Source organism: Anabrus simplex, chromosome 10 (assembly GCF_040414725.1).
Source record: "Anabrus simplex isolate iqAnaSimp1 chromosome 10, ASM4041472v1, whole genome shotgun sequence".
Taxonomy (NCBI): domain Eukaryota; kingdom Metazoa; phylum Arthropoda; class Insecta; order Orthoptera; family Tettigoniidae; genus Anabrus; species Anabrus simplex.
This window is the reverse complement of record NC_090274.1, coordinates 8,557,007-8,573,809: the sequence shown is the minus strand read 5'-3', so window position 1 is coordinate 8,573,809 and position 16,803 is coordinate 8,557,007. Positions and strand designations below refer to the sequence as shown.

General features: G+C 41.2%; 1 protein-coding gene across 1 annotated transcript in view; it reads right to left on the bottom strand.

Annotated features, from left to right (window-relative positions):
- Nucleotides 1-16,803, bottom strand: part of Tusp (WD40 superfamily protein Tusp) — a 343,779-nt gene that overhangs the window by 126,357 nt on the left and 200,619 nt on the right. The window contains exon 2 of the mRNA XM_067154178.2: nucleotides 4,336-4,500. Within this exon, the coding sequence (XP_067010279.2) occupies nucleotides 4,336-4,500 (165 nt within the window). The remainder of the gene's footprint in view (nucleotides 1-4,335; nucleotides 4,501-16,803) is intronic.

Genomic DNA, 16,803 nt, shown 5'->3' with positions numbered 1-16,803 from the left:
CTTCCGCAGTTTTTATCCGATTTTTACCAAGACTAGTTGTTGCATTTAGGTAAAAATAAAAACATATTTTACCAAATTATAGCCGTGTAAATGTATTTGTTCGAATGTTATTTCCATTTTTTTTACCTAGTCCCGTAAGGAAGTCCCTGCGTAATAGTTTCCATTTTATCAAGCTGAACGTTTGTTGACATTTAGCTAATGCATGTAGAAATGGTAATGGTTTTACTGTCAGATGAATACTATTCTGTCCAGAAATGTTTAAAATGTTGTTTCCATTTTTTTAAATTCAATATTAATCCAACACCGAGCACCAAAATTCACATTGAAATTTAAAATATCTTAAAACGTATAAGAAATTTAAATAGTTGTACATTTGGGAACAATCTCACTAGGTTAAAACAAATTCTGATATAAATTGCATCGCAAGGAGAATTTTTCACAGAGCAAAATATTAAAAAATTGTGAAGCGAGAAAAGATAAAAAGAATATCTACTCATTTCAGAACTGCCCTGCAGCATATTGCTCCCCTTCAGAATTCCAAATTCTTTCTTGGATATTTTCTGCCACTTCTGATGTCTTCTTCTCATTTCACTTGATCACGAATTCTCTTTCTGCTCTGAGCCACTAAGACATAACATTTTGTGCTGCTTCAGAGCATGTCGTAGGCTTTTAAAATGGCGAAGGAACTTCTAGTTCAGTCTTCAGCCCTAAGGCTGGTTGGATCCTCAACAGCTCCGCCATCAGCTGTCAAAGATGGCCTAGGCATCACTGAAGAGGCGTACTAGGGAAATGAGGAGTGAGGTAGTTTCCCGTCGCTTTCCTCACCGAGCCAGAAGTTGCTATTACATATCAGTCTGCCAAGCCCACTGAAATCCATGCACCAACCAGCCCTATGAGCAACATTTTCACACCATTCATAGCGGGGACTGGCTGCAGAAGGAATGGCATTACTAGCATCGCTCATACCCCAGACACTTTCATATTGCAAAAGCCAAGGATAAGACAGAGACAGATCTATGAAAGTAACAAAATTGCTCTAGCACATACCAGAAGTCATAGTGCAGTGTAAACACTAGGTCCTGCCAGCAAAGGCATCGAAGTGACATAATTGATACAATTATCTGATAGAGGAAGGAATGGACTACGTTCTTACGAAGAAAACAAACTGTTTTTGGTCCAGAAAACAAATATTTCACCCATTACTCCCCTAACAGTTCCGTTACGGAAGTTCTATGTAGCATTTAAACGACTCCCTTTGAAAATTCAGCTGTGACAGCAAGAGCATACAGTATGACTTCATTTGCATGTTACAGGTTGTAATATCAGAACTGTGATTAGAAAGAAACTGAAAATATCGAGCTGGGAGAAGATCGATATCTCGTTAATCCGTCGTTGTCGATGTGTATCTGACCTTTAACTTGTGCCACTTTACAAATTAATCCGCGAGCGGAGGTTTATGAAAATATCGAACACTACCTGCCGCCATTGTGTGCGGCAGAACAATGGAGCAGCTCGTTAGCGAGCTGCATGATCAATTAATTGTTGAGGTGACAGCCACTGTGTGTGGCAGCCCGCAGCTGACAGTTGGAGGTAGCATCCAATAGCAAAACTAAATAAGCCACTTCTTCACTATCTCTCATTACGGATATAAACATGTCTCATGGCCCGGAGTGATCTGAAATGTGTGAGGTGATGTTACCTAGCAACCATGCAGCTAAGGAAACACTGTCAGGGTACTCGTGAAGTGTTCTCTCCTTCACTGAACCGCCGAACAGTTAATTGTCTCCTAGTCTTCTGGATGGTACTCTACGACACACAGGAAGCGTCTACCCTTCAAGTCCTTTTTGAGGGGGCCGAAGGCTTGATAATCGCATGGAGAGAGATCAGGGCTATAGGGCGGGTGTTATTGTCAGTAACGGATGAGGGTGGATTCCCACGTCGACCGGCTTCTTCTGTCGAAACGAGACCCGCGCGGAGCTTGGTGAACCATGGTGGTTTTCGTAAGACAGGCCGCCCCATACACAGTCGTCATTCTCCGATGGATGTCCACCCGTGTTTTGTCCTTCGACAGCACGTTGGTCCTGTTTGGACGCATTTCGTAATAACGTCGCCACAGTTCACGTGGCGAATCCCTTTGCCTACATGTCCGTGGTTATATATCCGCATTGGAGTCGCGCTACGTTGCATGTCCCCTGACTTTATACATACTACTTTTGCCACTTTATTGTGATTCCCGGCTTTCATTTAAGCCATCAACTATGCAAACATATTCAGGAGATTTGGCGAAATTTCATTTAATTCCCACAATTAAATATATTGCTTAAGATATCCTAGGTATAAACGAAGATCACTGAGGAAGTCCTCAACTTGTTAAATAAGAAAAACGAGCTTCTACAAACCACCAAGCAACAGAAGATCAGGTACATTGAGTATATCGTGAGAGGCGAACGATATGAACTTTTCCAGTTCATCATCGAGGGGAAAATTAAGGGAAAATTAATGTGGAGAGGCGGAGAAATTGCTGGCTTGAACACTTGCACCGCTGGTATAAACAACCTTCGATTGAAATCCTTTCACTGTTTCACGAGTTATCATATCAATTGGATCGTCGAATTTCGTAGGGAGACGGCGTCCTAAGAATAATTAAATGTACGTGACTCCATTGTCAGCTTAACAATCATAGCGATTTCATTCGCGAGAACAAAGCGGTAATAACTAGACTTCGTATTTTTATGCAGTAACAGGACAGAATGCAACTTTACTGAAGAAAGCAGGAACTGCCTGCACAACGGTTTTGCTACGACTTTTGCATAAATATTACGGGTACGGCCCATCAGAACTCCTTTGATGTTATGTTACTCTCGTTACAGCGCGGAAGAACGGGCTAGACGACACGTGCTGGTAACCAAATTAGTTTGCATCCTGAACTATTAGGAGAGTCGGATGTTAGACAGAATGCATTTTAATCTAGGTGGATATATCGAAGTGTAAAATAGACAGAAACATGTTTTGCCTATTTTAGCTTCCTTAGTCAAGTCATTAAGCTATCAAATAGGCTAAGTTGTGGATATTTTCTGCTGCTATTTATCTTATGTATTATTGGAGGAAAACTATGTAATATAAATGTACTGTATTAATAATATAGAAAAAATTATTTCAGCTTAATAGATAAAAAAATAACATTTACACAAATGATATGAGGGTTGCCAGGTCACGTCCTTTCTTCGAAAGTGCTGGTGGTGATTATTGGTTTAAGAGGAAGAACAACTTTGTAACTATCCTCTCACAACACTGATCAAAGCAAAATGGAAGACGTCCGATACTTCAAAAAATGGTGTCATCTGCAAAAGATAGACGAGGACCACGAAGCGTGAAAATGAAAGACTTGCTTGGCCTCGCAACCTAATACCGACGGGGTCGGGAAAGAACAACTCGGCTAGGAGAAGCGTGGTTGCCAACCGACACTCACTGGTCTCCCTTTTAGTCGCCTCCTCTTAGGCCAGAGAGGATAGCGTTCACGATATTCTGTCATCCCTATCCGTAGGGGGATGCAAGATCAAGTACTAAAATGTGGTGCACATTCGTGTTATGTAGCTTACGTTGAAGTATCCTTACTATTTTAGTGCCCGTTTTTGTCATTATAAAAGCCTATTTTAATTAATTTACTGCATAATTCCTAAATGTTAAGTGCTTATTTGCCAGTCTGTATTAGCAAAATTAAATGCCCGAACTTCCGGGCTCCACCTATTAAGACCCTAGAATTCGGGCGTCTAGTAATGACGACATTGATGATGATGGTGAGACGGTTAATAAAGAGACGATAGATAGATAGATAGATAGATAGATAGATAGATAGATAGATAGATAGATATCAGAGGAATAGAAGAAGTAGCATCAGATGAAGACAAATTTCCGACAGCCTTACTTCAGCCGGATTCATGGTCTACTTTGTGGGAAGCGGTCTGTCCAGTCTGTTGGCACACCACAGACCTACTCCGGGAGTGTCTTGATTCGACAATGCACATTCTCAACATATAGGCCTTTCGTACAAGAAGAATAACAAAGGAATTTATTCACAATTTTCTATCATTATCATTCCTTACATTAGAACATTAGCTACAAATTGTCCTAAATGTTGCTTGCGATTTTCGTAACATAGTAGACCTACACAAATAGTAGAACTAAAAAGCAAGACGAGTAATATTTTATATCAGAGACCATAGCACTGGGGGAGATGTACAAAGTTTGCTGTTCAAGTGTCCGTTCTGTGAACAGGTGTGTGTGTGTGTGTGTGTGTGTGTGTGTGTGTGTGTGTGTGTGTGGAACTGTGCCTACCTCAGAGCGGTGCCCTCTCAGGTTGTAGTTGCTGCGCAGTGGCGACTCGGCTGACTTCTTGCAGTGTGATGTGGTGAAAGTGACGCCCACGATGCCACGAACATTGCCCGTAGCCAGCCAGCCCTCCTGGTAGTAATTGGTGCGGTTCAGCTTCCAGCCTTCATCCTGGAACACAACAACAAAGGGTTTTTTTATTGCCTTCTTTCCGCACTCAAAGGTGTACGAAAACTTAAATGGCTTTCCGCACCGTTTGATTACAAATCGTCTCTGACTGGTTGTTGATCTCCACATCGCGGATAGTCAGAGAGATCATGAATCAAGTTAAGATTTATTAAGTGATTCTCCGCCTGATCGCAGCACTCTGGTTCCCTACCCATCTATACAAAAATTGCGTCTATCCATTCCCAGCTCAAGTACTCTGCCACATTCACAATACTTGCTGATGTAAAGGGGAATGCATTTCCGATAGGAAACATCGCGTTTACGATTCTGACAGCTTAGTGGACTGTCCACTACTTGACATAATATTAATATTCGTGTTTTATTACAACGTAACTCCACGCAGGACACGAACGATAACAATAAACCGAGACAATGTCATATCTCTCCCTACATCAACCAGCTACCTTGGAAATATTTAGAGGAGAGACGAAATATGCAGTCTGTGTCAGTTATTCATGGTGTTTTACAGAGATAAACAACACCGTCAGTACCTATCATCCAGAAATAATCACCAAACAAGGTCATTAAGCTAAATCCCTGCTAAGTTTCTCTACCCATCACACTACTATTTACAGTGATACATTATCCCCGCTACTATCCGCCTGTAGATTTCTCTGCCATTCCGTACTCAACTGTACAAAAGAAGGTGTTGCAAACATTACTTACATATAAGAATATAATCTATAGCACGCACCTAAAACAATTCTTCATGAAAATATTAACCGTTAAGTTACACAGTTTTGGTAAGTTGTATAATTCAACTTTAATTAAACAGTGTATTAAGGGTGGGCATAATAGCAGGCTCTATAGCCTGACGCCATAGAACACAAGACGATAATAAATAAATGAAAAATTAAATAAACTCTCAAAGCATGGATCAAAAATGGAGGATTTGCGTCTCAATGAATAAAAATTGTATATAAATAAATTCATTTAAATTTGTACAACCAGCGACTCAACGCCGAGTGCGGTGCAGCGAGATATAACCCAACAGTTGAAGGAGCCAACTACTTCGGGTGGATGAGCTCCATCAAATGGGTGGCCATCCCTCAGTGGAGGAAATGCCACTGGAATCCACAGGGCAGCGTCTGCACTCCATGTTAAGAGCGGGTGTAATGGTTCAGGGGAAGGCAACGCAAAAACACCGGAGTGAATGTTTCCAAGGAAGTTACTACTAAAATAGTACGAATGTGGTTACACAAGAGAATGCTCAGAAAAACCTGGGCAGATTTTGAAACCAATAATGAAGTGTTAAGGCGAGCTAGAGTTGAACGTGAGTTGCCAGACATCAACATCGTATTAAAAGGAAAGATAAAAGGCAAGAGAGGAACTGGTAGACCACCGATATCATGGCTCAAAAACATCAAATACTGGACTTGCATTAACAACAGCGAACAACTCTTGAACTAGGCTAAATAAAGGGGGCTTTCTGCAGGGAGATCGCCAACGTCTGGGGACCGGGTATGTTACTTGATATTTAAAATAAGTAAATTCAGCACAGTATGGTATAGAACAGTCACTACAGTGGTAAGTTCGCATTAAACGTTTCGAAATTCTGGAGACATCTCACTGGAAGCGTGAAAGAGCACATTGGGTGGCTGTTTCGTAAATAACTATTACATATATATGGTCAATAATGTCCTCAACCATTAATTGTAAGTGTTTCGACGTGAGACAGGAAGGAAATTACTGGGCATCACTGAATATAGGAGGGTTTTTAAGGGCAGTTACACCTGGAAACTCTATTTTTGTATATTTAGGCCACTTAAACTTCGAAAGAAATTCCAGGTTAGAAAGAAAACACATTCCACTCATTGCCTGCTTCTATTGATAGTGGATGCGTGACGTGGCATCACTCCTGTCAGCAACCATCTCGTATAACGTCGCTTGTAACTCGAGAGGTTTTGAGACAGTGTCCCGAGGATTTGTAGATATAACATTAAACTTTTCTCAATAAGCGATATCAGTTTACAGAGAAAGAAACACACAAGCAAAATTTGTGAAGTGGCATCTTCCTGCTCTGCTGCTGTTTTCTTTCGTTCATCGTATCCAATTCTTTATACACTTTTCCCCTGGCGGCATGAAGCCCGCCATACATTAGCACCACCTGTCATTTCCCACGAGACGCAGCAGGCATTATTTGTTGTGATACATCATCCTGGTGAGAAGATAATGTGCGTCATACTATTCTCTTTTAATAATAATAATAATAATAATAATAATAATAATAATAATAATAATAATAATAATAATAAAGGGAAAAATAGCTGGAACCCAGTAAATATTAGGACACAAACAAGGACGATCTGACCCTTTTGTCCAGCGATGAAGACACAGCGCTACAGCAAGTCTAAATTCTCCAAGAATCTGACAGAAAGGTCGGTCGGACTTCATGTCGCCTTACAGAAAACAGATTTTTTCTGTTCAAAACTAGACATCCATTGTCTTAATACAAAATACGGACAAATCAACAGAGTCCCTCACTTCAAATACCTGGGCGAAATCCTCGAACCAACCAGAGAAAAAAATACCCCAAAACAACCGTGACCAAAAACTCAGAAGAGCATATGGCAGAACAATTTAAATCTACAACAAATATGAATGTCCCTTTACGTTAAGATTAAACATTACAATACTGTAATAAAATCTGAGACTTCATATGCAGGGGAAACTGTAACGCTTCATAAAAAGGGTGAGCTCGAAAATATCCTAAAAGAAGAGCGAAAAATCATGATGAAAATTTTAGAACCAAGACACACGGAAGAAGGATAGCGCCTCCAATCCCGGAAATCCACAGAAAAATGTTCTAATATTGCGGCAGAGCTCAGGAAAAGAAGGCTAAATTTTTTGCTTTACGTCGCACCGACACAGATAGGTCTTACGGCGACGATGGGATAGGAAAGTCCTAGGAGTTGTAAGGAAGCGGCCGTGGCCTTAATTACGGTACAGCCCCGGCATTTGCCTGGTGTGAAAAATGGAAACGACGGAAAACCATCTTCAGGGCTGCCGACAGTGGGATTCGAGCCCACTATCTCCTGGATGCAAGGTCAGCACATCCTCGTCCGACAGGAAGCGTGATAATAGACTTCATATACCGCTCGCTTGTTGGATCGACCGGCGGCTTGTGTCGAAACTCGACCTCCAATCTATAACGGTGGTTTTCGACAGACAGTCTTCATTCTCCGATGGATGTCCACCGGTGTTTGTCCTTCGGCAGCCAAGAACAAAATAACAGCGCGTTGGTCCTGTTTGGACACATCGCCATAGTTCACGCGGCAGCATTTAACGCACGCACGACAAGACTGCCACACTAATCCCTTTACCTACATGTCTGTGCTCATATACCCGCATCAGAGTTGCATGTCCACTGCCCTCAAACGGAAACTTTGCGCTCACGCCTTATCGGGTAGTCTCATACAGTATCTTGACTACGTATAACCGTGCAACGTACATACCACATCGTAAACACCCTTCATAAAATACTGAATTCTTTACAACCTACCAACCTCAGTAATTCCGTCATGTACCTCACTGCCTCGGAAATACCCGAGTATGTAAAACCACCATTTTCGCACCGGCGATCCAGAGAACTACCACATTCACAAACTCTTTCACAGTTATTGCTTCTTGTAAATGGGACTTCGTTACTGAATGTTAATAAATCAAGTGTATACTGTATTTTCTAAAACCGCCATGTAACTCGTACACTCCTGCTAAATTTGTTATTATTTTAGTATTGTTGCATATAAATAATATTTATGACTCACTTTTTCCGTAAAGCGGAGAAAATTTCATTTCTTTTTGTTGCAACTTCCCTGGATTCATGGACACGTTGTTGACGTGTCCCTACTTTTCATACAACGTGCACTCACGGACAATATTCCTCAGACTACTGCTAGTTATCCGAGATTAATATTTGAGCAGACGCTGTCAAATTGTTATTCATGAACTTTGGACAACCAAGATTGTTGCCAGTTGGAGGCAATTGTTTGATTAATCTTATATTCCTGTAATATTACACGGCACGAGAGGAAACTACCCTACTTGCCTGCCCAATGTTCGTCTCATTGAAAGCAGCTGTACAGTAGAAATTGTAGCAGAAAATCTTACCCAGAGGAAAACGACCAAAATTTTACCTGGAATTGGAGTGAAAATAGATTGCGTTGATCAGAGTTCCCAAAATGATCATATATACAGGCTGTATCGAATTTCACGTTCACACTTCTAGGGATGACAGACAGGACCGAAACGAACGTTTCTTGGTAAATGACCAGGGATCCGAAAGAAATTCTTGATTGAGAAAATGATAAATTGTACTGTATGGGTGTAAATCCGTCATGACTCTCATTCTTGAAAAGTATCTTCTTCGTTTTGAATCTACTTTACATTGCATCAACACAGATAGGTTTTACGACGACCATAGGACATGAAAAGGCTAGGAGTGGTAAGGAAGCTTTAATTAAGGTACAACCCCAACATCTGCTTTCTGTGAAAATGGGGAACCATCTTCAGTGCTGTCCACATTGGAGTTTGAACCTACATCTCGGGAACTGAAGCTCACAGCTGCGCGCAACCTAATCGCACGGCCAACTCGATCGGTAAATGATTTTCCCGTTGAAGTTTTGTGTTCCTTACGTTAAATTCAATCCTCATATTCCTTCCCCCAGCTGACATCACTTAAGATAGACAGGAGAATTTCCTTGCATCAAGTGAAGTCATAGAAGACGACGGTTTTTGTAGAGAGAGAAAAGAAACTCTGCTACTAGTTCATGACTGCTCGAGCTACTGACTAATCACCTTCATTTATTTCCACTGACATCACTGCGGTTTTTGAGCTCCAGAATATTAATGGCGAAGAAATGCTACGTAGCGAGTGACGTGAAATAATTGGACATCATCAAGGAAGAAAAATGTACAAAACTAACAAAAAGAAAGAGTAACGTTTCCCTCTGCGAAAAGCTAACGATCATGAATATGTCTTTCAATAAATGAAACACAATGTTCTATCAAGGAGAACTGCAACTCTACGTCAAAGGAACTTAACTTGTAGCCGCACCGTCTTTGGCGACCAAGGCATTATCTCGCGTCACGGTACAAAAGTTTTCGGATGACCCCGAATTATTTGAATTTCTCTGCACATTCGGTGCGAAAATGAGTGGGCGCATTGTACTGAGTAAGTTCCTGACAGGTAGGCTACACTTCTCTCAGAAATAACAGGGTTTACAGGTATAGTGTATGTTGTGGGTAATCACAGGTTATGTATCTACATACGAGGTGAATTACAATTAATTCTGATAAAATAATAATTGTGTCATACGCTCATGTTGTGTGTGGCTCACTACGGAGCAGAGGAAGAACCTCTGTGCCTTTGGAAACTCATCCAAACCAGCAGATCCACTTGGGCATGTCATCTGCTAAGACAGGGCGGTCTCAGTCAAACACCCATCGATGGTGAAGCTCGCGGTAAGGAACAGCAGAAGCAGGCCGTGATTGGAGTACATCACCAAGATAATGGGGTACACCGGCTGTCTGGCCTCTAGCGCTCTGAAAGGGAAGACAGAGAGACGGAACGCGATGCTGTCAATCAACACGTAGGTCAACGCCCAGAGTGTGGATTGTTAGGAATCTGGTAGGTTAGAATGCAAACTTACTTAAGCGAATGACAAGTATACTCTACATTGTACAACGGTTATGCAGTGAGATTTGCATAGATGCTTTCCTGTTCGAAAGGAGCTTAACAGCTGGGTCGTGAGCCCCTAATGGCACGACGTGCAACGAAATGACACGAGAATTAAAGTTTCAAAATGTATCCATTGACTAAACTCTAAAACGAATGATAAAAAATGACCAGGAGTCCAAATCAATCAGTGAATCCATCTCACAATGCGTTAATTTCTGAGATGATGCTCGTTGTTCAAACTCCAGGTCACCGGCTCCTCATAATAGTAACGTAGTCTCATGGTTCTAATTCCATCATCACTTGGTCGCACCTTTTAGTCGCCACTTACGAGAGGCAGGGGGTACCGTGGGTGTATTCATCTCCGCCCAGAGAGTGTACCCAAATGTGCATTGTAGCAGGTGGTAATTGTTAAAGGAAGTTTGTTTCCTAGTTACCTTCACCGAACACTTTGCACAAAGAGCATGTATAACGAGAGTGTGTAGAAGTTGGTAGCTCTGTGAATAACCGACAAACACGAGCCCAGCTGATCTAATTCGCGTCCAGGATAGAGAGGTCGCTATTAATACGCAATGGGGGTCACCTATCACTCAGGGGCAACAGAAACTGGAACGGACAGAAATTCGATAATATTGACAGGATAGTTTCTACCAGTGAGACACAAGATAGCTTTGTCTATGTGTTCTAAACTGAGTAGCGGACTGTCAGATTTTCAGCTATGAAGTACGTTACATCATTCTTAGAATTCTAAATGTGTTATTTCTTTGCTTTCGTCATTATAAAATGGTATGATTTTTGGCGTTCATTAAATAATTAGTAATATTATTACTTACTTGATAATGATGGTGTTTGCTGTTCAAAAGTGCTTAACAGCTAGGTCATCGGCCCCTAATGAACGAAATGAAACGATAAATTAACACTTCAAAATAAATCCACTGACTAGATTCTAAAACAAATGATGATGAAAAAAATTACCACGAATCCCAAACAATCAGTGGATCCGATGTCCGGCTCCATGGCTAAATGGTTAGCGTGCTGGCCTTTGGTCACAGGGGTCCCAGTTTCGATTCCCGGCAGGGTCGGGAATTTTAACCTGAATTGGCTAATTTCGCTGGCACGGGGGTTGGGTGTGTGTGCCGTCTTCATCATCAACTCATCCTAATCACGACGCGCAGGTCGCCTACGGGGGTCAAATCAAAAGACCTGCATCTGGCGAGCCGAACTTGTCCTAGGACACTCCCGGCACTAAAAGCCATTTCATTTCAGTGGATCCAATGCACAATGCCTTTCCCCCCCCCCCCCCCGACATGATGCTTGTTGTGTAAAGGGGTCCAAAATCCAAGTCACCAGCTCCTCATAATAATACTAATCACAGGTAATGCAGACCCATGGTATGTCACATACAGTAGCACAACTCACAGGTGAAACAGACCCATAGGGTTCCTGATATAAGGGTACTACTCACAAGCAACGCAGTCCCAAAGTGTTTCTCGCTTAGTGGTACTAACCACAGGCTACGTAGGCCCATGGTGTCCCCCATACAGTAGTACTACTCATAGGTAGTACAGATCCATTCTGAACACAAGGCAACCAACCCACTGGAGCGGAGCGCTTGGCACAGTACAGTAGCACCCGCTCCCCCGGCTCGGTGGGATGCACACGATGGTACTAATCACATGTAGTCTTCTGGTTCTACAGCAAGTCCATCATCCCTTGGTCTCGCATTTTAGTCGAGTCTTACGACAGGCAGCGGATACCGTGGGTATATTCTTTGTCTGTGTCCCCCATCCACAGAGGTTATAATTTACATAACATTTTAGGGTATTTAGAGACGTCGATGTGCGGAAATTTTAGCCCGAAAAAGATCTTTTAGGTGCCAGTAAATCTACCGAAAAGAGGCTAACGTATTTTAGTAGTACCTTCAAATATCTGACCGAGAGAAGATCGAACCTGTCAACTTGAGCTTAGAAGGCCAGGGCTCTACCGCCTGAGCAACTTTCAGTCTGCAAACCTCTGAGAGTCTTCATTACTCTGTTGTTTCGTTTAGTTTAACACCTCTTATCATGAAATCGTTAAAGAACTGAGTCCAATCTTGGTCATGTTCCTCTCTTCTAGTTCTCTTATCTTCTACGACTGACTCTTTATTCTACCATGTAACCTATCGTCCATTCATTTCACATGTTTCCACCACTCAAGGCACTTTATATGTTCAGTTTCATACACCGGCTTAATTCCTGACTTCGCTTTTATCTGTTCATTTTCAGTACCCACCAACTATCACCCCCCCCCCCATGTTTGTACCAGCAACCATTCTCGATATTGCCAAGTCTTTCACTCACAAATTATGAGTAACATACTTATTACACCAAGCTGTCACTCCCATACACTTATTATTGTCATATTCTGACTCCACGACTCGTCGCCTAGCAACCAGTTTCATGGCCGCTGAATTTACAGTTGAAAGTGTTCCAAGAAGTTAAATGAGCTAAGCGGAGTGTATCGCAAGCCGGACTCATGATATCTGGGTCGAGTGAACTCCGGAAGGACAAATAACACAGAGTTCCAAAACTAATCACGCAACGGGCAACTAAACTGGCACCTCCAGAACCACAGCTGTGCTTCTCTGTAAAATGAACTAAAAGCAATTTATTCGAGCGTGGATCGAGCAGCTACAGACAAAGGGAGTGCAATTAGTTACATCAAAGTAGTTAACGTGGGTTCCGCAAGGATGCATCTTGGACCCTTATTGTTCATAGCATACAATTTATATAGTGAAACATATGATAATTATACTAATATTGTCAATTATTACATTTACTACCATCTGATATACAATTTAAGGCGAGATCTATGTCGCATTATTTCTCCGTAAGTGTTCACATATTTGCCGAAATCTATGGAAACAGAGTTGGCACATTTAGACACCCTTACGTGCCATCGACCCGAGTGCCACAGTAAATTAGTGACTTCCCTTCTATTTCTAAGAAACAACTTCGAACTTGAAAAGGTGCAACAAGCTTGAAGTTGCGATCAGCGGTATTCTGTAAAAGAAAAGAAGTGAGCTTTCAGACGAAACTGTCTTCCCCCGGTCTGTTTTCTGACCGATTTTGCTGCATGGGAGTGAAAGCTTGGTGTAATAAGTATGTTACTCACAATTTGTGAGTGAAAGACTTGGCAATATCGAGAATGGTTGCTGGTACAAACGGGGGGAGGGGATAGCTGGTGGATACTGAAAATGAACAGATAAAAGCGAAGTCAGGAATTAACCCGGTGTATGAAACTGAACATATAAAGTGCCTTGAGTGGTGGAAACATGTGAAATGAATGGACGACGACAGGTTACATGGTGAGCTTTCATCCGGGAGATAGTGGGTTCAAATCCCACAGCCCGTCAGAACCCTTAGAACTTATGTTACTCTCGCTACATTACGGAAGAATGGACTACAAGAAACTTCCTAATAATAAAATTAGTTTGTATTCTAACCAGTTACTACCTAAGAGTATAATAATAATAATAATAATAATAATAATAATAATAATAATAATAATTTTCTCTTATCTTTCTGGTCCTTCTATTTATTTTAAATTTCGCTCCTCTTTCTTGTTACACTACTCTAACAATTTGTTTTCCTTTTCTTTATTCTGATTTTTCTCTATCTTACTCATTCGGATTTAGGAAGAGGCAGTTTCAAGGATAGCTAATGTTAATGTATTATCTGAGACCGGAGCACGGTGAGGTCGTCACCGGATGGTTGAAATCAATATTGTCAACTGTGGTATTCACTGTGCTCAGGAGAAAATAGCCTCGTATTGTGCGGTGGCTCTGCCCTTGACTGCCGAGACCTCAGGGGAGTTGATCCTCCATTGAAAGCTCACTGTCTATGGAAATAACTTTGTTACGTCACGAACTTAATGAACACCCTTGGCTGCATGCGGCACTAACGCTTCGACAAATTAGAAATACTAATATTTTCCTGTTGGGGTAATTCTCATCTCGCGGAAATGCTTCCATCTGCCTCCCTCTGCTAAATGCAGGGAATATCCTTCTCACACAATAACTGATGACGGACGCCTAAGGCACGGGTATTCAGTTATTGCAATCATAAATAATAGATGGATGAAATTATACTTCACACAAGATACTGAAGATATTCCAGGATGCCTGAGCAGTTGAAGGCAAAATGTTATAAAAGTATGGTGTGCCCAGTATAATGCAGGGCTTTGACGAGCAAACAGAGACAAGGCATCTACGCCATGGACATAAAAATGCTGCCATCGTCTCTTGGATTGATCTGAAGGTGCATTCAAGGTTGCCAAACTACTGGGAGAGATCAAAGCTTTCCTTTGAATACAGCGAGATAGAAAGATCTCGGAAATAAACTTTCCTTCACGGATTTTAAGGAAGAATTGTAAAGAGCAAAGGCAGGAAAAACGTAGTGTTTTCTTATTGGAAGTTAAATATTTCCCTGTCATAATGAAGGAGATGGATTCAGGGATTATCATGTAATGTCTCATCGTTGCTTCTCTTCGAGACCCATCCATTTCTATCAGAAAGTTTTCCTTATCCACTATTCCATTAAAAATCGAAACATGACAGGACATTGAAAATTAGCGAATCATTTAAGCCTTCGCCTTGTTCCATCCTCATTCCTCTTCTTTCTTTCTTTCCCCTTCTCATTATGTTTATACTTATCCTAATTATTTTCTTTCCTATACTTCCCTCCTCATTAGCTCTATTTCCACTCTTATCTATGCAAATTTTTCTACTTAACCATTATCATTGACTCCTATTCATTGCTCTTCCTTTTTTGATTCATTTCTTCTTCATCCGTTTGATTTTCTTCCTTTTTTGAGATGTTCTTCTTTCTTCTCCCCCACTGTCTCCTTCAGCCTTGTGCTTTTTTCACTCTTATTTGTATTTCTCATTCTTCCTCTTCAATTTTTTTTATTCCTTCCCTCTTCCTCCTCTTCTGTTTCTTCTCACTCACTTTAATATTCTTCATCTTCCCATTCTCCTCTCAGTAGTATTTCTTTCTTGTTGCAGTGGTTATCTTATTGTTTAATCGTTTCGCCTTAACCCAGACGTTCAAAAAACTGCAATTTGCCGTAAGTAGTAATTTTTCTACCAGCTGCAAACTGTTTGTTGGATTCTAAACTCTCCTCAATATATTTCCTTGTTTAACTGCACCAGGATTTTCTACTTCTTCTGGTTCACGTAAGCTTCCAAATATTTTTCCTCTACACAAACAGCGTATGTTTTCAAATTCTCTTGCTCCAATTGCAGATCGACTCTAGAATGCAGTGTAGGAGTTCCTCAAGGTATCAACCGTGGCCCAGTATTGTTCACAGTTTACGTGTATGATGTGCCCATGCTAATGAGATATATTACATGTTGTTGTATACGTGCAATTTTTAATCGTGTATTGTCAACTTTTAATGTTACTTGAAGGATAACATTCAATGAATTAATAATTATAGTAAACGATGTCCATTCCTAGGCAGTAATAAGGGTCACACAAGGCACCCTCATTTGACCAGCTCTGTTTATATTTTACATGTAGCTTAAGTTTAAAGCAGTTTAGGTAACCTCTATGTGGCTGTTATGTTTTAACGTACAATTTTAGTCGAAAGTGTTAATGTTTATGCGGCTGTCACTGTGACAGAACACGCTGTTTGTACGTCAGCACTAATCCCCGGACCCTCGACTCTGGGCGGTGGCCAAGTGACTAATGGCTTCTGTCAACATGAGACTGGCTTAGCTGGAGGGCAACAGTTCGAGCCTGCATCACGTAACACAGATCCTAGCAACAACGTTAGGATTTAGTTCACTTGCACAGGTATTCTGTTAAATAATGGCCAGGAGATACATTTTTCACTATATTCTTCTTCGTCTTCTTTGTTTTTTTCTGATGACAGGCAATAATAATGGCGAAGTAGTCTCTTTTCGTTGTTGTTCTTGTATTGCCTCCTCCATTACAATCAAACCGAAGTGTGTACGGTGTTCGGCTGTCATCAGCCTACTAGAATCTAGTCCTGTCCAATCCCGTAAGTTCTTCAGCCAAGAGAGTTTCGTTCCACATTGTACTTATTAGACATTGAATATTCATTTCGGCCCAACGCGTAACGTTTTTATCCCGCCTGATCATTGCTTTCTTTCCATTTTGCCTTTGATGATAATTTGTAATCTTCGGTATTTGTAATTCCTTGTCTGAAAATGCTGTTTTATAAATCAGTAACTCTTTATTAGTTTGATTTAACAGATGGTTCTGTTGTGGTAGATTATTATACTCGAGTCGAACATACATATTTACAGTAATGTACAAGTGAGTTTGATGTGAGATGCTCATATTACACCTGGCCAGAAATTTGCAACTCCCAGTGTACTCAGAGTGGCTTGCAGGAGATCATCCTCTGTTAGGCACAGAGGGCACTGAAGAATGGTTTGTTCTGGTCCACATTCACACTTTGTCTCACTTATACTGAACCTCCATTTCTTCAAGTTATCCCTGCATATTCCCACTCCTGATCGTAGCCTCTTCACCGTCCTCCACACCAGACAGCTTTCATTA